Here is a 20,943-nt window from a genome sequence, read left to right as displayed (position 1 = left end):
ATTGTAAGTTCTTTCATTTATCATAAGTAGTTTCTCATTATCTCAAAAAACAAAACCAAAAAATGCAGCTCCATCTCAACCAAAACTATATCATCCCTTAAAAGACAATCCCATCTCTCCTGAACCTTCTCAGCGGAGCTCCTTCAATCATCTATCCCTCTTCTCTATACCGTTTTTGTTTCACTTTGTTTTGCTTTCTTTTGTTCTGCTTTGGACTTTTTTTTTGGTGTGTGTGTGTGTGTCTGTCTGTCTGTCTGTGTGTGTGTCTGCATCTTGCATTTGAGTTATCTGCTTATTTGTTTTTTGTTTTTTTGTTTTTTAGTAGTCAAAATGCTACCCCAGCATTGCACCTTTCTTTAATGCAGCTTTCCAGGCCAGACTGGGATTTATATGTGACCCTGCATCACAAAACCAACAAAAAGTTGCCAGACATGGATTTTCAGTTTGGAGCAGATTCTGAAAGATTCTGAATGATGTATAATTCAATTCAAATGGAATCTCCTAAATACTTGCAAGAAAGCACATGCTCAAGAAAAGTGTGAAATGAGAAAAGAGGCTCTAAAGTACAGGATCTATTCAAGTGCTTAATCTTTTCCAAGCCGTGCCAGCTGTGCGATGAATGGGAAAAAAAACCACAAAAAACCAACAACAACAGGAAGTAAACCACTGGAGCAACAATAATGAAGAGATTTTCAGATTAAGCTGAAATTGAGCATGCTCTATTAACACATTTTGTCCATGATTATTGCCAACTTTCAAAGCAGTAGCCTTCCTCTTTCAAAAGTCACTAGAGTTGAAAGAGATGTATGTGCACAGGATTTTCAAGAAATGAAAAGGGGCATCTACGACATATCTGATCACACTAAGTCTCTAAAAAAAGGGGGGGTTGTAGAAAAGCTGCTGAAAACACAATTTCCCATTCATTTTATGATTCCAAACTTAGTAATAATGGAGAGGATTAGCTCTTTCAGAAAAAAAAAATCAAGATTGACTTTGTTGACCCATTTCACCTTTTCTGAGTCTTTACGTAAAATCAAGGGGTGTGACTTTTGTTGGTTTTGTGATGCACGGTCACATTGTCTTGTAAGAGCTACATAACCACACAAAAAAGGATGAAACCTTAAAAAAAACTGTCAAAAAAGAAAATACTGTTATGTGATGATTAATGGTCTGCTGCCCTCGTTGCCTCAATGACGCCTAGAGAGAACAATTCTCAAAGGTGTGCCCTGACACTACATGCGGGACGATATTGACAATAACCAAACACAAAATAAAATCCATCTTGGTACTCAAGCAGTAGACATTTTTATATTTTCATGATTGTGTGAGCCCTACTATATTTCACAAGCACAATATTTCATCAATTGGTACTTGTAAGACAATTCATGCATGGTTAAATTCACGAATGTCACGACAGTCATCCATGTGAAATAAGTACCGATATCATCCCTTTTTGAGAGAAAGGTTGATGACTTCCAACCTTGGAGACGATATAGAGCACGTTTGAATGATGGGAGGCATCATCTTTGCAACTTGCTAATTTCACAAATATCAGTCGACTCGCTATAAGAAATTTCCCAACAACAAAAGACATCCAAAAATACATTTCGTTTACAGTTTATATCTATGCTATTTAAATGCTACTTAAGTAGCAGGAATCTGGCCACTTCACTTTATCTTTAAATATGGCTGTATTTCTCATTTTACATTTCTCTTTTTTTTTCATTCAAATGCACTCAGGCAATGAAAGTAGAACTCTGATTTCCATCCCAGTGCAAGTGGTTCGTAAATGCAGTTCTCCCTCCAAGAGCTCATCTTGATACTATTTGTTTTGATGGGTTGATGTAAACTCTTTAACACTTTTCTGTGCCAGGGACTTTAGACAGTGTGTACAATGCTGTAGTGTTTTCTGGGTTACAGCTTGTTATTCCGAAGGTTCTTTAGTCCGAAGGTTCATTATTCCGAAGGTTCTTTAGTCCGAAGGTTCGTTATTCCGAAGGTTCTTAAGTCCGAAGGTTCTTTAGTCCGAAGGTTCGTTATTCCGAAGGCGCGTTATTCCGAAGATTTGTTATTCCAAAGGTTCGTTAATCCGAAAATGTAATGAGGTTTGTTATTCCGAAGGTTCATTAATCCGAAAATGAAATAAGGTTCGTTATTCTGAAGGTTCGTTATGGACCCTATCCTTTCGGATCAACGAACCTTCGGAATAACGGACCCTATTTCATTTTAAGAGTAACGAATCTTCGGAATAACGAACCCTATTTCATTTTCGGATTAATGAACCTTCGGAATAATGCACCTTTGGAATAACGTCACAAATGTTTGGATTAAGGAACCCTTTTTCATTTTCGGATTAACGAACCTCTAGGTATAGTGAATTTGTGTGTTTCGGATTAGTGAACCATCGGAATAACGAACCTTCGGAATAACGAACAGCACCCGTTTTATGTGCCAATCAGCACTCAAAGCACACAAAGGGTTTCAGGACTCGGCGAGAAATCAACTGCCACAACACACCTTATACATTTCATCGATCGCATATTATGTCAAACTAGAAATGTCGCTATGGCGACTGGTATGCCTCCGCCATAATGCACGATTCTCCTAATAGGTCTATAGTACATGTGGACAATGTGTGATTACATTTTCACAAAACTGGCAAAATATCAAAATGACATGTTTGTCACAAATGCATCAAATGTTTACCTTCCTTGACCTATGTTTAATTGGATGAATAGGAGAGCTTTTGACCCTTTCATAAGTTTACACACTTGAGTAATTTTCAAGGTATGGAGAAAAAGTGCAATTTCTATATTGAACAGTAAATTGTTATCATTTTCATCTGGCCTTTGATTCATAAGAGAATCACTGTCAGGCAGAACATACATAAATATGTACTAAGTTTAAAGATTACTTGAGCCGCTTCCGAGATATGGAAAAAGTAGTAAGTTCAGCACTTTCACTTGATCTTTGACCTTTTGACCTTTGACCTTCTTGGCAAAAAAAAAAAAAATCCCAGAGAATCTCTAGTGGGTAATATACATGCATACATTAAGTTTAAAAAAAATAATCCTGCTGGCATTGCATAAATATAAGGAAAATAGTAAAATTTCAAAATATTGCCCTTGAACTTCGACCCCTGACCTTTGACCCCATAAACCCCAAATTCCCTAGCTAACTACTGACAGTCAGTACATGCATGTATACTTTGTTCCATAAAGATACTTTGAACAATTTCCAAGATACAGAGAAAAAAGTGAAATTTTAACATTTTACTTGACCTTTTGACCTTTTGACCTCATGACCCCAAACTTTCACCAAAGAATCTTAATTGGGTAATACATGTATACACTAAGTTTCAAGAAAATATCTTCTGGCATTGCATAGATATGGGGGAAATAGTGCAATTTTAAGCATTTGACCTTGACCTTTTGACCTTTGACCTTGAGCATGTGCACCCAAAAGTTGATAGGCACAACTTCACCCCCTAATACACATACATGCCAAGTTTCATTAGTCTACCTCAAAAGGTTTTGATAGTTACCCTGTCCACAAAATTCATTACGGACGGACGGAAGGACGGACGGACGGACGGACGGACGGACGGAAGGACGGACGGACGGAAGGACGGACGGACGGACAGACGGACGGACAGAAGGACGGACGGACGGACGGACAACCCGAAAACATAATGCCTCCGGCACCACTTCGTGGCGGAGGCATAAAAACTGTGTACAGAATATAAAGGCTTTGATTACATGAGAATAAAATCTAGAGCATCATAATTACCCTGTGGTATCTTTCTAGAGCACAGTGAAACAAAACATGAAAAGGGTAAGAACTCACAGTGTATGTGTTGAAACAAAGTTTGAAGGAAAGTAATTTCTAGGCCTATCTTGTGTTGATTCTTTTTACCTGGCATAATTAGCGCTGTGATGATGCTAGGGGTATTCTCTTTGGCCATGAAGAGACTGGTGACCCCAGTGCCGATCTCCAGAAAAGTGCCTTGCCTGCTAACTGAAGACAGCTGACTCAAGTAGTTGTGACTTGTCACCAGGCTGGACAAGGATGAGGTTTCTGAAAATAAATAAGTATGTCGAGGATGTCAACAGATGAATGTAAGTTATACTAAGCATAGATTACTAGTACTCTTTCTGTACATGTAGATTAAAGGGCTGGCATTATCTACCATTTGCAGATGAAACAAAAACCCCACTTTGGTGCTTCAAAATAGTTCTAAAATGTGAATAAGGCATAGAAACAACCACTGTAAAACTTTTGATCAGGATAATCAATGTTAAGAATTGTTTATATACAAAATGTGAACAATAGATGTAATAAAATTGTTTCTTTACTAAACCATAATATGCAGTTATGGTTTAATGAGAAACATAGTGATATCTCCCTATATTTAAGGTTTGATTGCAAAATGTTTATATGAAAGGATGTTTTGTGATACAACTGACCTATACATACGCATCAAATATGATAACTAGAAAATGTTTAAAATCACTGCTCCCAAAGGTAAACTGTACCTTTAATTCATCAAAACCCACAACTTGTTTCCTGCAATAGAATGATTTTTTTTTCACCATTAAGTCACAGAAACATTGCTTTAGCCTTTATACCTACACTTTGACACATTCATTTTTTTTTTCATGTACTAATTGATTTCATTATAGTAAATTTTGTTGATACAAAGTAAAATGACAAAAAATAAAGCATTGGAGAAGAAAATTACCCCAATGCTATTTCATCTTTCTCAATTCTTTGCTATTTGAATGATACATCTTTTCTATGTGCATGATACAAGGTACTTTGTACATCATTATCATACACATTGTACATGTTATATATCTAGGGGGAATACGAAAGTATAAACAAACAAACCCTAGTCAATTGAGATACCAAATATTAGGCATTCAGAAGTCACTTTTCTTACTGAACACACTAATCACAACAAGAGTACTTCAAAATAACATTTTTTACCTTTGGTCTTGCCCAATCTGCCAGTCAAGAGTATGCTGATCAGATGGTCCATCAAGTTGGTATGAGCAAACATATCTGGGTCCTGTAGCATAAATAAAATCAAAGAGTTTAGTCCTGAGTGAACAGAAAACTTGTAACCAACATGATCCACATATTCTCATCAACAAAAAAGTTACTGGACTGTGATCAAAGTCTCACTCCTTCCATCAGAACACAGCGATGATAACATGCTCTGAAACTTCATCTGATGTCATAGTAACAGTAGCAACCAACTCAACCTACAATAAATAGAGCCTTTCAATAAATTTGGCTCTTCAATTCAATTCAACGATCACATACATTCTGGATTAAAACAAAGTACCGGTAAGCAAAAACACTATGGATTTCATTCATCCACTGTTGAACTAAAACCTACCTGAATAGATATGATTAAAAGATATCAATGATCAAGAATATTACATCATGAACCTAATTACACCTGTGTACTGTGATAATGGATCAACAGCATAATGTATACCATTTAAGCATGCCCACAGCTTGCCAGACATGGCAATAACTACTATAAAGGATTCAAACTGGGTAGCAATTGCTGAAATGTGAATTTTATGGGAACAAAATTTGATTAGAATTTGAGAAGAAATGATTTTTGTTTTACATGACAGCTAAAGAGAGAATTGAATACCTATATAAAAGCAAGCAACCAAGGGCCCAATGGCTTTGAGTCCCCTCCCCACTCCAAATGACTGCTCAATGAGGATAAAGTTTCTCGTGGAGGGGTACACCCGCGGCACCCAGGGGACTCAAACCAAAGACATCGTGATTGATGATGGGTGGTTTTATCCAGTGAGCCACAACAGCTCCTCGTGACATGAATAGCTTTCAAGATATCAATTAATTTGAATACATTAGTAAGCAAGCCTATTCATCACACATAAGAATAGAAATCTCTCGAGAAAGGTCACATCGTTATGAAATTTAGATTTTATCCGGGGACTCCCAATCACAAAAGGACCGCCATGACGGCATAGGCATCCGGATCATCCAGATTTCCTCAGACTTTATCAGACAAGATCAGCCATGCATCTACCGAATGCATACAAACTGTAACGCTCATAACAGGTTTGTTGAACGGCCCATAGTTACCATGGAAACATGCATAAAATGTTTCAAGGCACACGAGGCAGGCATACGCCTACCTCTTTAACCCATTCATCCCCAAGCTTCCCACGCCTGCCCTTTTTGCATGGGAGTGTGTGTGTATGTGTTATCCTATGTATACGGGGCATTATATGGCACTCCAGGGGGCATTTTATGAAGAGTTTTGTCAGGCATTTTTTTTCCAATAAACTGTTTTAAGCTACTGAAATCCTTGCATCTGATCCGATAAGAGTGCATTTGTCAGAAATGAGAACATCCAACATAACACTACATGAAATGCCCCCCAGGAGCGCTCCCAACCCCCTCTGAGGTCTGTATGAACAGACAATAGCACCCTGGAACACCCCTCTCGAGGCCACACAGGCTCAGGATGCTCCTGAAGCACTCTTACATGTAACTCTATAAATGGTCATCAACATTTAGAGTGCTCGGGAAGTGGTATGTGGAGCGCTCTGTGCATACAGTTTAGACCTGTCGTAATATCTGTATTAGAAGTCCTCTCTGGACTCAAAGATTATCATGACAGTTATGCCCCTCTCAGCCACTTCGCATGGTGTCACCGAGCTGTGATTCACTGTATGAACACAGAGGGGTATAAAGTCAAAGAGCTTTTGGAGCACTCCTAGGCCCAACTTTTTATATTCTATAAGTGGGTTGTGTGTCTCATTGTTTTTGTTCATGTCATCATGTTCAACCTAACTTGCTATTATTCGTCATGTTCATCATACATACTTTGTCTAAATCCATGCAAATAACATTGCAAGACACCTATAGGTGTAAAAGGGTTTATGTAGAATGTATAAGGCCTACACAAAGAACAAAAAAAAAATCAACAGAAGTCCATACAGTAATGTGTTATGATTTAACCTGTTGAGGACGAGTCCCGAGTAAGTATACTCAGGCAAGCGTCCGAGATGGGAAATGCGTGTTGTAGCAAAATCAAACCGTCCTAAAAAAGAAAAAGAAAAAAAAAGACTGACAGCAGATCATCTCTAAATGTTTATTGAAAGATGTAGTAACTTTGTTGACAACACATTACGTGACTCATTTATTTCCTCACAATCCACACAGTTCCCATAGCCTTAAACTCTTCTAATGCAGCCAGACACAAAGTTCTACTTTTCTTCAAGACAATTAGCTTTTTCATCAGCATTTATTCATCCAAACTTGACATACAACCTAGCTGTGTGTGTAGGTAAGCAAGCCCACTCAGGCATAGCAAATGTGCCTCAGTCCAACAGGGAAGCACATGTTGACACAATACAAGATTAGGGAGATAAAGGTATAGCCTCCATTCTTTGACTAACAAAAGTAAATCAAGGGAAAGAGCACTGAGCATGCATACCAATAGGCTTACTAGGCACATCTTTACGTGCCCTGGTGGAAACCCCCTTTGGCCCTGTGTGTCACATTATTCCGAAACACCAACTTATTCATGCTTTGGGAAAACATTCTCTTTTTCAAAACTATGTAACTTTTTAAGCTGGACATGTAGTGAGCAAAGTTGGAGAGAAAATGCCACGTTTTGCTTTGATGTTTAAAATTGTATGACAAATTTCTGTTTTGTTTTTCTTTCAAGCGACCAGCAGCTATACTGTAAAGCCATTACATTTGCATACAAAACCGTCATAGAAACTTAAAATTTACAAGCAAATCCAGTAGGAAACACTCCTTGCTATACTACAATTAGTGAGAAGAACAGAATCACAAGAGATGCTTTCATAGTACAGTGGCATTTGGCTATCTATGATCGGTTTTGGCGTGCTTGTGCGTTTGAGCAAAATATATATGCGAAGTTGGCACGCCGTCGACCGAGTCCGACATGCGAACGTGGCACATAAAGAGTTAAGGGCTATTGAGGGTGCCACCAGGCAATATGACATTGCGTTTGACATGAAAAACGCTTTTAAAGATAATAAAAAGTTTTGGTACCTCACAAGTTTCCTTGAATTTCCTTGTCTTAGTTTGTGTTTCAGGTTAAAGTACCTCTCATATAACTAACACTGTGAGACTTACTCGCCCCAAAGTGCTCTCATGTCTTAGTAATCATGCAATTAACTGCGACCAGCAGCCCCATACGCATAGCGACCAGCAGTCCCATACGCATAGCGTAATCGGACTTCGCATTGTAGCATTCAGGATCATGACATATTTAGTATCGCAGGATAAATGTCAACTTAAAATCCCAAAAATTCTTCAATTTGAAGACTTACCAATTAAGGTGAAGTATTGAAAAGAGGCTTCGGGCAACGTTTGGTTCTGCCTATAGTCCCTTTCTGTTCGAATTGATGACTAAATGTGACTCGGTCGAGAGGACCTTGGGAGAGCTACCATACACTGAATACTACAGCCAGTGCATGCGAACACATCACATGCGCACAAATTTCAAATCCATCAACGGATAAGATGTTTGTGTGCGCATGCGCTGGCCGTAGTAGTCAGTGTAGTAGCTCTCCCAAGGTCCTCTCGACCGAGTCACATTCAGTCATCAATTCGAAAAGAAAGGGACTACTGGCAGAACCAAACGTTGTTCGAAGCCTGTTTTCAATACTTCAACTTAATTGTTAAGTCTTCAAATCGAAGAAATTTTTGGATTTTAAGTTGCCATTTACTGTAGAACATGATAAATTCGCGGCATGAAATTTTCGCGAATTGGAGCCGACAGCCTTTTTCGTGGCATGACATTTTCGCGAATTGCCACTGGCGTTCAATGCATGTAGTGTAGACAAAAACTTTCGCGTGCATTTTAATTTCGCGAATTTTGGCGCTCGCGAAATTCGCGAAATTATAATGCACGCGAAAATTCCTTGTTTTACAGTACCCGCGATACTAATTCCGTCATGATCCTGAATGCTACAATGCGAAGCCCCATTACGCTATGCGTATGGGGCTGCTGGTCACAGTTAGCTATGCGTACAATGGGCTGCACGCTGCTGGTCGCAGTCAGTGGTTTCCTACAATATTTATCGATGCCGTACGGCGACGGCTCTGGTACGAAACCATTATTGCATGATTACTAAGACATGAGAGCACTTTGGGGCGAGTAATTCTCACAGACAACGTACTTTAACGTGAAACACAAACCAAGACAAGGAAATTCAGGGAAACTTTTGGGGTACCAAAACTTTTTATTATCTTTAATATTATATAGCTCATAATTTACACAAGGCACTGAGAACATTATTTGCCTGAATTGGTAAAGCAAGGCACGGACTCTGGTCTTTGCTCTTCGACGGATCACCCTTTAGTTTTATACATATCCAACAAATCTATTCTTATCTCAACAGTTCCTGCTGATTCCAGACAAGGGTAACGTTATTTTGTGCAATCAAATGCCACTAATGCCAGGTTAACGTTCTGTAAGATCAGGGAGGTGAGCCATGGGCACAATCAATAACGTACGGCAATATATTGCTGATCCCTGCGTGTGGTCAAAATGTGTGTGATAATACAATTGTAGCTACTATAGTATAGTCAATAACTATACTGGATATGTGTACATGTTTATCAAAGTTTTACTCTTATTGATAAAGTAGACCAGATAATTTCAATTCAGTAAACATTGATTATCATTAAACCCAAAAAAAACAAACAAACAAACAAACAAGCAAACAAACAGACAAAGGTCACGAATGGAAATTTATATTGGCACATAAAATTCTGTTACCACCAGTATTCAGTTCTTGTTTTTCTTTTAACCGAAATCGTGGCCATGCTACAGTATATTACATACGGATATTTCATTATCACATGTTTTTCACACAAAATAACAGATACCCAAAGCTCTTCCTAGGCCCCACAGCCCCCTATAACACTGTACAATGTAGCATTTGTTATGTACACCAAGGTACAGTGTACCTCGTTGTATAATACTAACAAACATGCATATTTCTTTAACATGATCTATAAGTAAACATGCCCATTTCGGTCCCATGCTCTTGTTTGTACATGTGCTCAAACACTACATTTGCCATGATACTTGTGTCGCTACCACTGTGCAAACTGACACAATTGCTGGGGAGATTTACACTTCATTTGATGGGGGACGCAAACAGAATGGCTTTGTTTGTCCTTAACACATGGATTATGACAAATGTGTGAAATACTGGGCAACTTTTGCACTTTGATCTTGCAGTCGCTGGAGATTACAACATTGTATAAATGTACGAGTGTGTGTGAATGCATTTGTCAGTCTGTTTGACTGTTTGTGGCCTGAATATGTGCTACCTTGTATATACATTTGTACATGTATGTCTACCTGCCTCTTTCTTTTTGCTCTCTCTCTCCTTCCACCCCTCCCCCCCCCCCCTTGCCCCACCCCTCCCTTTCTCCCCTCTACCCCTCTCTGCCTGTCTATCTCTCTCTCTTCCTATCTTTCTGGCGCTATTTGTCTCTCAGTACGTATGAATCTATGCATACATTGTACACTGCAAAAAGATCGGTGTTAGATTTAACACTACAGGTGTTGAATCTAGCATACATCAGTGTCAATACAGGTCCACACCAACAGGTTTAGAGAGTATAAATGTTGTGATGATGTTGAAAAGTATTCATCTGGCACTTTGTGGTGTGCTGTAGCTGGTGATATTTTTGACACTGCACTAGTGTTGATTCAACAATGACACTATATGGTGTTGATTTGACATTGCTGGTGTTAATTTCAAAGGTAATAAGACCAGTCCAGTGTAAACAGGAGACCACACCAGTTGGTGTTACTGTGCTGTACAATGTAAATACGTCCTTTTTTTAATCAAGTACATGTATATAGGCCCCCTACTTTATTGACAAGTTCTTGTTTGTCTTGTTGAAGTTAAAAATCAAGAACAACAAGAGGAAGTAATTAGGCCCTGTTCACTGAAAATGAAGTGACACCAGTGTGTGTTAATGTAACACAACAAATGAGCACCAGAAATTTAACACCAGCTCGATGTTTCATATCTAACACCCAACTTTTTTCAGTGTACATATAATACTTTGTCTTTCTCCCTCTCTCTCTCTTTCCTGTCTCTTTCTATATGCATGAATCTATCTACTCTAATACATTATATATCTCTCTCTCTGTCCCTCCCTCTCTCTTTCTCTTTCCAGCCGTATGACACTGTAGGCATATATAGACCTACCTGATATTATATCTCGTCATCTCTTTCTCCTATCAGAATATAAAGTAGTATGTATGAATCTGCTGACATGCGTCTACCACCTTGTCTTTCACCCTGTCTCTCTCTCTCTCTGTCCCAGAATCTGCAAAGTGCAAAGCCATCTCATGTCCATGTTGACTTTAGAAATGGAGTAAAGTCAAACAAAAAGATAAGAATGGCAGAAGATTCAATTACACAGAAATCAGAAAGAAGACTGGTTGTGGGAGTTTAATGTTTTATGCTTTCACAAAACATTGATACCAGTTTCAATCACTATTTAAACTACTGTAAAACAAGGAATGTTCGCGTGCATTTTAATTTCGCAAATTTCGCGAGCACCAAGATTTGCGAAATTAAATTGCACATAAAAGCTCTTGTCTACACTACATTGTAGGCCTATGTGTATGCATTGAATGCCACTGGCAGTTCGTGAAAATTTCATGCCGCGAAAAAGGCTGTCGACTCCAATTCCCAAAAAATTCATGCCGCGAATATATCATGTTTTACAGTAGGCCTACAGTACCTTGATGCAACAATATCATCTTGTGATCAACTCTCCCTTGATTTGCACAAAATTTTACCATCAACATTAAAGGGACGGTATACTTTTGGTCGAGATAGGGGATTCAAGTTTTAACCTTTTTTTGTCAGATAATTAGAAACCCCTGGTGTAATATTACACAGCATACAATTCTATTTTAAAGAGGTATTCAAAGTTTATTTGATGAAAATATGTTTTGAAATGGCTGAGATATTCTAGTACAAAGCAAAACAAGGAGGTCATAATAAAAGGTGGGACCCATCTTTTATCAAGACCTCTTTGTTTTACTTCATTTTTGGATAGGTTACCCATTTCAAAACCAATTTTCATCAAATAAACTTTGAATACTGTAAAACGAGGAATTTTCGCGTGCATTTTAATTTCGCGAATTTCACGAGCGCCAAGATTTGCAAAATTAAAATGCGCACGAAAGTTCTTGTCTACACTATATGCATTGAATGCTAGTGGCAGTTCGCGAAAATTTCATGCCGCGAAAAAGGCCGTCGGCTCCGAATCGCAAAAAATTCATGCCACGAATATATCATGTTTTACAGTACCTCTTAATAGAATTGTATGCTGTTGAGTCTTCACTGCGCAATGATGCATGTGCACAGTTGGCCTGGCAGTTTGCACATTATTTTTGCAAAGTTTGAAGGACACTCAAAGGATGCAAGATGCCCAGACACCTCATTGGAAATGTCTAGAAAATTTTAAGTGGCAGGTAGCAATCGCAAAGTGGGCTGAGGTAAAAGTGACAAACATGGCAAGTTTTTCTGTTGTGAGGTTTCCAAAAACAATTTGCGGTGGGCTCACTCCTAAAATCAAAACAAAACAAACCCCCCCCCCCCCCCCCCAAAAAAAAAAAAAAATGCTCTGCTGTGCAATTGTTGTTTTCTTTTTCTTTTTTCAGCTGACATTTCTGGAGATGCCTGGGATGGTTGATTAGCTGCTGAATTTCACCATGAAGCTTTTCAGCCATTTCATGTCACCAAATTGAGTCACTTTGCTCGTTATTGCACAAAGGTCACAGTGTTTATTTTTTACTAAATCTGCTGAAATGACACCAAGCCCACTTCCACTGAGAAATATTGTATTAGATATGTTCGACATTTTTGTGCACAACACAATGAAAAATCACAATGTTCAGGCACTTTAAGTGGAGAAGTAGAATTGTAGGCCTACCAGTGCAAATTATTTCCACATACATGTAGTATGCACAACACCTTACATGTGTATGCATGCTGAAAAAGAGTTTATTGCACATAGGTATGACATTAAACGAGCTGCCAATTAGCTGCCAATTATGGGTGTGGCCACCAGGTGTGCAGGAGCAGAAGCAACATACATTGTATAATATGTTACATACTGCATAGCTGCACACAGCTCTACAGTATGAGCTCATTAGCGAAGATCAAGGGTGTGCGTGTTGCGGCATGATACATGTGTACAGTGTATGATCACCCAAGTATTGAAGTTCGTGATACGTTATGGTGGAGGTCCTACAGATGAATTGACTTCAATCCCCCTATGAAGGCATCTTTATCTGGCAGTGAGGTATGAATGTTTTCTTCAATTTTTTTTTTGCCTAGACCATATCTCCACGGACGTTCTGTTTTTGAAGGACTTCCAGTGCAATAATTTACTTACACCTTCCCAACATTTTTTTTGGAAGAGAAGGTCAGTTTACTAACAATCAGAAGAGAAGATTTTGGTTGTTTTTCACAGTGGGGAATTCTTTTACACACAGTACACCTGTTCCTTTAAACCAATTAGTGCCACTGGCAATGAAAAAACAATGCAAGAATAGTTACGTTCAGACGGCAGGCCCTAACCTCGAGGTTAGGAAACCTCGAGGTTTCGCTCTTGCCCCCTAACTACGACGTGTGTCCACACGACGAATCTTAACCTCGAGGTTACGAAACTTCGAGGTTAAGCTTCTGCCCCCCCCCCCCCCCCCCCCCCCCCCCCGTAACTACGTGTGGGTCCCACTCGATGTTAAAAACACAAAACCGGAAGTTTCAGCCCACACTGTAACAAGGCGTCTATTTATTCTTTAGTCGAACCCTGTCGGACTCGCTTACGGGGACTCTTTTTCTCTGTCATGGTATGCAGAGATAGCACTGCACTGATGACTTTATGCCTTTATGAAGATATTCGTCGAAAACATTTTTTAGCGTCGGAGAAGAATATAGAATACAGTTTGATAGCGAGTTCGATGTGTTCAGTTTCAGAGATCAAGCACATGGGAAGAAAAGATGATGCTGTTGTGTCATGCGTCATAGGTTTTTCACGTGTGTTGTATTTGTGGTGTACGTTTGGGAGGTTGACCCGGAAGCAGAGGGAAATTATGGGGGCCGGAGTTTACGGCGAGGTCACTCTTAACTTCGAGTTCGTTGTGTTTTGTGTCCACACGGTGCTTAACTACGAGTGGGGACCCCCCGCGGCTCGTGGTTAGAGCGCTAACCATAAGATTTCTCGTGGCTCGAAACTTCGAGCAAACCTCGAGGTTTGCTAACTACGAGTGCATCTTCACGGTCCCTAACTACAAGCTCTAACCTCGAAGTTTCCTAACTTCGAGGTTAAGGGCTCCCGTCTGAACGTAACTAATGATGTTCACGGTCTGAAACAGTTCATGGCAATTCCTGACAGGTGTAAGACTGAAGACTGATGGGAAGGAGACTGACCATTGCTGACCATTGCTGACCAGGCAAGAAAACTCAGATGTATCCTTGAATGGGGTTTGTCCAGGGCATCCAGTGATCAGTCTTTGCTGAGTAGGAGAATGCTAAACTTTTAAAGGCATAATTTACCATTTGCAGATGAAACAAAAGCCCAGCTTCAGTGCTTCAAACTAGCTCTGAAATGTGAGTTAGGGATAGAAATAACCACTGTAAAAATTTGAATCAGTATATTAATAACTTACGTAGTATTGTTGAATCATATACAAAATGAGAACAATAGTGATAATAAAAAGATTTTCTAGACTATTAAAACCATCTTCAGTCATGGTTTAGTGAGAAAAATAGCGTGATATCTCGTTACTTTATATAGGCTTTACTCAACTTACTGCAAAATTTTTACAAGGTACGATGTTTTGTGATACAACTGACCTACTCATATGCATCAAATATGATATCTCGAACATTTTTTAAATCACTGCTCCCACTCGCAAAACAGTACAGTACCTTTAACCAAGGAGTACCTTTGCTTTAGACCAAGGACTATCCTTGGGGCTAAAAAGTACTGACCATCTCATTCACTCATCAAGAGCCCAGGGAATTTGGGATTCTGGAGAGCTTACATGTATCTGGTAGTCTGGGTCTCAGACTTGAACCTACAGGTGTACATTGGCCAATTCATTCCAAATACACCACTGTTGAGCCTGTAACCATGAAAGTCAAATATATAATCAAATCGTCAAGCATGAATTCCACCTACAATTGTATGATGCACATTATACAAACAGGGCTCATAACATACTTGTACACATACTGTATACACGGTGTATCCAGTGCTACTGGTCAATACAAATTGTGCTACTATTATAGGGGGTGGGGTTTGGGGGGTTGGGGTGGTACCCATTTACAGTATCACCACTTGAATCCCCCCACTACAATCTTTGGCCTGAAATTCAAATTTGAGGATGAAAATAATAGGCCCTACATTTTACAAAGGGGAAAACTTAATTACTCCTACATGCAATATCCAAACAATGGTCACAATTTCAATAAAAATGTTGACTCAAACAGAGTGGCCAGCAAACCGTGAACATTCCAAGGTACCATACGGTACCCATTCCATGTTCATTGGCATGCAAACAAATGTGATTTTATGACCCATATTTTTTCAGTGTGTGGGATATGAGGTACAATGTACAGTATGCTTCTGAATTCCACAAGAGTACTGTACTTTTACTGTAGGCCTACATGTACACAAATGTCCCATGAGGTTCAATTACAGACTATTAATAGTTAAATAAATGTAGGCCTACATGTACCCCACCTCCTCCTCTCCTCGAGTTGTATTTGTTTGCCAGGACTACTGTAAAACATGATATATTCGCGGCACGAAATTTTCGCGAATTGGAGGCGACGGCCTTTTTCGCGGCAAGAAATTTTCGCGAATTGCCTCTTCGTTCAATGCATATAGTGTAGATAAGAAATTTTGCGTGCATTTTAATTTCGCGAATCTTGGCGCTCGCGAAAGTCGCGAAATTAAAATGCACGCGAACATTTCTCGTTTTACAGTATTCAGGGTGTTGTGGAGCTATTATTATTACTGGTATGATTGATGAGTCTGAGACAGCTGAAATGAGATCTTCCTGAAAGTTTTTGATTAGGATTAGGAATGAGTGGTATTATTGGTATTATAATATTATGTAGTTGTACACACAAACATGATTGAAATATCGACTGAAATACATTATAAACTAGAGGGTAAATACAATATCATATGGTCGAGGGAATAATGCTCCAAAATCACATCTATGATTGAACCTTCTTGCTACTGTACATGAAAAAAGATCAAATGGCTTCTACGTTTTATGTATCTTTATAAATTTCTACTGACATTTTCCTTTACACAAATTTATTCATGATCTATCACCTTATTCACAGGTGACCTAGCAGGCCAGCCAGATCTTTCATCCCTGATGAATTACTCAACATGACAGTCAGAAATCTTCATACATATTTGAATGCTTCTGGAATAATGAAGTACTACATTTTTGTGTTCAGTAGACACTGGAAATAATAGGCCCTACATTGTAAATACCTGTACTTCAAAGTCAAACCTCTGCTGATACCTCTTCAACATATTTTTGGGCTAACATTGTCTGTGTATAGACTCCTATTTGTACAGGTGATTTCGTAGGGCAGTCCTAAGCACTATTTGCAACAAATGGAGGTCCCATTCCTTACTTAACTTCACAAATATACATGAATGTAAGTAAAGACATTCACTTCACAACAAAAACTTCCCATTTACCATTTTACACGGACCTCTCCTACCACAAAAACAATTTTGACAGCATTGTGCATTAATGCCATTCAAACCAAGCCTTTTGGCTATATTACTATCTGGTACCGGTACATTAAAACCAGTTATACATGTATTTTGACACATCATTCCTAGAAACATATCTAGCTGCCAATATCCACTCTAAACATGGTGGATATAAAACAGGTATTAACCACTGCTTGGTTTGCAGGTACCAGCAACTGTTAACACGAGTATTATTCATATACTACAAGTTCACAACACTTGAGAGGACCTACATGTACAGTGTATTCCTTGAAACAAAGAAGACAGGATTCTATGGAGCCGTACACCAGCCCCGAAGGCCAAAATTAATTATTACAAACTGTAGGACCTACAATTTATTGTACACATTCCCATATACAGGTGTATAAATACGCAGAAATTGATATTTAGATGAATACATACAAGTATGTACCATGTATTATGGAAATACAAATGTAGGGGTCTACATGAATATGAGAGTCAAAATGCGAAATAGAAATAATTAAGTGAAAACATACATGAACAGAATAGGGCCCATAGGCCCTTACTGTAAATGCAAATGTTACAGTGTAGATTAAAAAATAAAGTTTTTATGGGATATTATCATTATAAAGTCCTAAACTTAAAAAGAACTGTGCTGAAAGTTGCCCGATTTCCCAATATAGAAGCCTTTGTTGTCATAAACCCTCACCTGCACTGCGCGCCTCGCCCTAGCAGGAACTAGAGCATGCACTTTTAATGGTGCGCACATGCAAACCTCAAATACGCGCAGCCTGAACTCCTAAGTCCATTGACCCTACCTGCTAAAATATCAAAAATCCTTCATAAATTCCCCAAAAATTCTCGGATCACTACCAAAAGTTGATCATTTGTTACTTGTGTCATTCTCAACCTTTCCTGCAAGTTTCATCCCAGTCCGTTAACTACTTTCTGAGTTATTTTGCACACGGACAAACAAACAAACAAACGGTAACGAAAACATAACCTCCCTCCTTGGCGGGGAGGTACAGGTAGAAACTAGAAAGCACTCTGAGAGCGCAGACCTCCGCCAAGCATGTGGCTCATTTCCGTCACTGATCTTGTTCTTCCATGGAGATATCAGTGATTTCCACCTGTACGTACTTTTAGCATTGTGTGCTGAAAGTCGCTCGATTTCCCGATATACGTAGAAGCCTCTGTTACGTCATAAACCCTCAGCTGCACGGCGCACCTCGCCCTACCAGAAAATAGAGCACACACTTTAGTACGCGCATGCAAACCTCAAATACGCGCGGCCTGAACTCCCAAGTTCATTAACCCTACCTGCCAAAATATCAAAAATCCTTTATTAATTCCCCAAAAATTCTCGGATCACTACCAAAAGTTAATCATTTGTTACTTGTGTCAAATGTTCTCAACCTTTACTGCAAGTTTCATCCCAATCTGTTGACTACGTTTTGAGTTATTTTGCACACTCACATAACTAACAAACTAGAAAAGCACTCCGAGAGCAACCTCCGCCAAGCAGTTACTTTCCACTGATGATCTTGCTCTAAGTGATTTTCACCCACTGAAAAATCGCCCGATTTCCCGATATAGAAGCCTTTGTTACGTCATAAACCATCAGATGCGCGGCGCGCCTCTCCCCTGCAGAAACTAGAGCACACACTTTAGTGCGCGCATGCAAACCTCAAATACGCGCAGCCTGAACTCCCAAGCTCATTGACCCTACCTGCCAAAATAACAAAAATCCTTCATAAATTCCCAAAAAATTCTAGGATCACTACCAAAAGTTAATCGTTTGTTGCTTGTAGCATTCTCAACCTTTCCTGCAAGTTTCATCCCAATCCGTTAACTACTTTTTGAGTTGTTTTGCACACGTTCAAACGAACGAACTAACTAACTAATACTAGAACAAACAAACCAACGGTAACGAAAACAAAACATCCCCCCTTGGCGGAGGTAACAAACAAACGGTAACGAAAACATACAATACTACCTCCTCCCTTGGCGGAGGTAACAAACACAAACACACACACACACACACACACACACATACACACACACACACAAGATATATGCTTGTAGGCCTATTCCCCTATCACAAGGTTAAAGGCTTTAAATAATGTGGACGATTGACAGGACAAAATGTAGACATCTACATGTAGTACGTGCATTCCCCTAAAAAGAAAGAATAGAGGAGCTAGCTACAATGTATACGGTACATACATTGTACCATCCAATTTCTAAACAAGCAAATCAAATCATGCACACAACCACACCTTCTGGAACATACACGCATTTGTTGGCAGTGTCAATGACTATAAATACTCAGTTATTTGCAAGCACTAAGGAAGTATACAGGGGCGGACCTACATGTAGCTTTTTGCCGAGGGGGTGGGGCGTTGAACCAGTGACGGGGGCCAGGGCACCGAGGGGTAACGATGATCAAAAAAGAAAAAAGTCTTCACATTTTTTTTTTGCTGTCACTTCTCTTCCCAAATCCACTGACAATCCCCCCCCCCCCCCCGACAAAACAGGCAACCAAGGGGGGAAGGGAGGGGGTTTAACCCCCTAACACCCCCTCCCCCCAAAACAGTAATAATAATAAAATGCACAAAGAAAAAAGAAAAGAAAAAGGAGCCCACGGAGAGGTGAAACTGCCTACCCCCTCCTACCCCCCCCCCCCACCACCACCACCACCACCACCATCACCTTTCCAAGTCTGTCACTGGTATGAAGAGCATTACACCATCATGCATCACTTGGTAAACTCAGGGAGGTGTCTCACCTCCCTGGTAAACTGGAGACTTGCTCAAGAAAATAGACCTGTGGTCCTCTATCCTACCCCCCCCCCCCCATTAAGAAAAAAAAAAGAAAGAGAAGAAAGGTCATGGGCAGCCAAAAACAGTGATAATGCATGTTACAAATATCAAATCAAATAAACAAAATGAAGTGGTTGTGCAGCATCAGTAAAGTCCATGAGAAAAAATAAAGCCAAATTGTTTACATCTTGAACAAGGTACAAAATCTGGAACTGACTACAAAATTTAATGCTCAAGTCATATTATAATGGTTGCAAAACATCTTTTTCTCTTGATGCATGACCTTCATTATACAATGAAATTCCCATGTCACAAGTTTAACTGCTAACATTTCTTTAAACATGGTATAGACTAGACCTAGGCCTATTTTAATAGACTCTCCTTTTGCACATCAATGTGCAGTTCAAAGTTTGCTTACAGCTATCTACAATGTAGCTAGATAGTTTCCTTTTGTTTCCAATTCCCACTTTTCCCTCCCTTTTGGGGGGCGGGTTGGTATTCTTCAGGATCGATAAATCTTAATTTGTTTGAATCTATAACAAAGTTTGATTCTCTTTGACTTTGATACAAATTGCATGAACTCAATGAACATTTGCCTAAGATCAGTCTACCATGCACGTACCGACTTTGGCTCCAATTTATCATGCTTGTCGTCGATAAAAGTATCTTGCACAAACGGAGCTGATCTTCTTCCTTTGGCTTCGTAAAAATCCATAAAAATGTCTCTTTTGCGGGGCCTCCCATAACCATCTCGGCGGTTGCTAGGCGAAGCCCTCGAGCGCGTCGCATCGGAGAGCGCCGAGACGGGCACGGGAACTTCACGGGCGAACTTCCGAGTCGCGCTCGGCCGCGGCCCTGAGTCAACCTCGCCATTCACGGAGTGGCGCGGCCCCATTTCCTTGGCGCCAGGGTTGCCCACCCCTGGTAGGTTCGGGATGGCGTAACCAGTCACACCGGTGAGGCATCCCGTACATCCAAGCAAGATCGAAAATAGCACGCATGTTTCTCGACAAATCATTGTGGTCAGGAATGTTCTCTCAAATCCAGTGGAAACATTCGACGAATGGCAATCATGGTTATGTCTTATTGCATGCACTCACTATTCAATAGTTGTCATTAGAGAAATCCGACACCGAAAAGTTTATACACCTTACCCCAATTGACAGTAGAAGTATGCCGATGGTGGGCGAAGCGGTTGCGATATGATGTGTACGTTCGTTATGTATAACAAGTAGTGGTACTTGCCCTAGCTCTTCCACCACCAGGGACCAGGGTCGTTTGAGATGCGAAT

The 20,943-nt window shown here is 39.7% G+C and overlaps 1 protein-coding gene across 1 annotated transcript in view; it reads right to left on the bottom strand.

Annotated features, from left to right (window-relative positions):
* LOC139718072 (uncharacterized) overlaps positions 1-20,670 on the bottom strand; it is a 95,205-nt gene extending 74,535 nt beyond the window's left edge. The window contains exons 1-3 of the mRNA XM_071629566.1: positions 20,275-20,670; positions 4,990-5,071; positions 3,916-4,077 (exon numbers count right to left, since the gene is read on the bottom strand). Coding sequence (XP_071485667.1) covers positions 3,916-4,077; positions 4,990-5,071; positions 20,275-20,670 — 640 coding nt within the window. The remainder of the gene's footprint in view (positions 1-3,915; positions 4,078-4,989; positions 5,072-20,274) is intronic.
* Between the last annotated feature and the right edge of the window lie 273 nt (positions 20,671-20,943).

The sequence above is a fragment of the Diadema antillarum genome, unplaced genomic scaffold (assembly GCF_040938485.1).
Source record: "Diadema antillarum isolate AM-2024a unplaced genomic scaffold, OU_Dant_1.0 scf00000088, whole genome shotgun sequence".
In the NCBI taxonomy this organism is placed as follows: Eukaryota; Metazoa; Echinodermata; class Echinoidea; order Diadematoida; family Diadematidae; genus Diadema; species Diadema antillarum.
The sequence above is the reverse complement of the archived record's forward strand: the minus strand, read 5'-3'. Positions and strand labels throughout refer to the sequence as shown.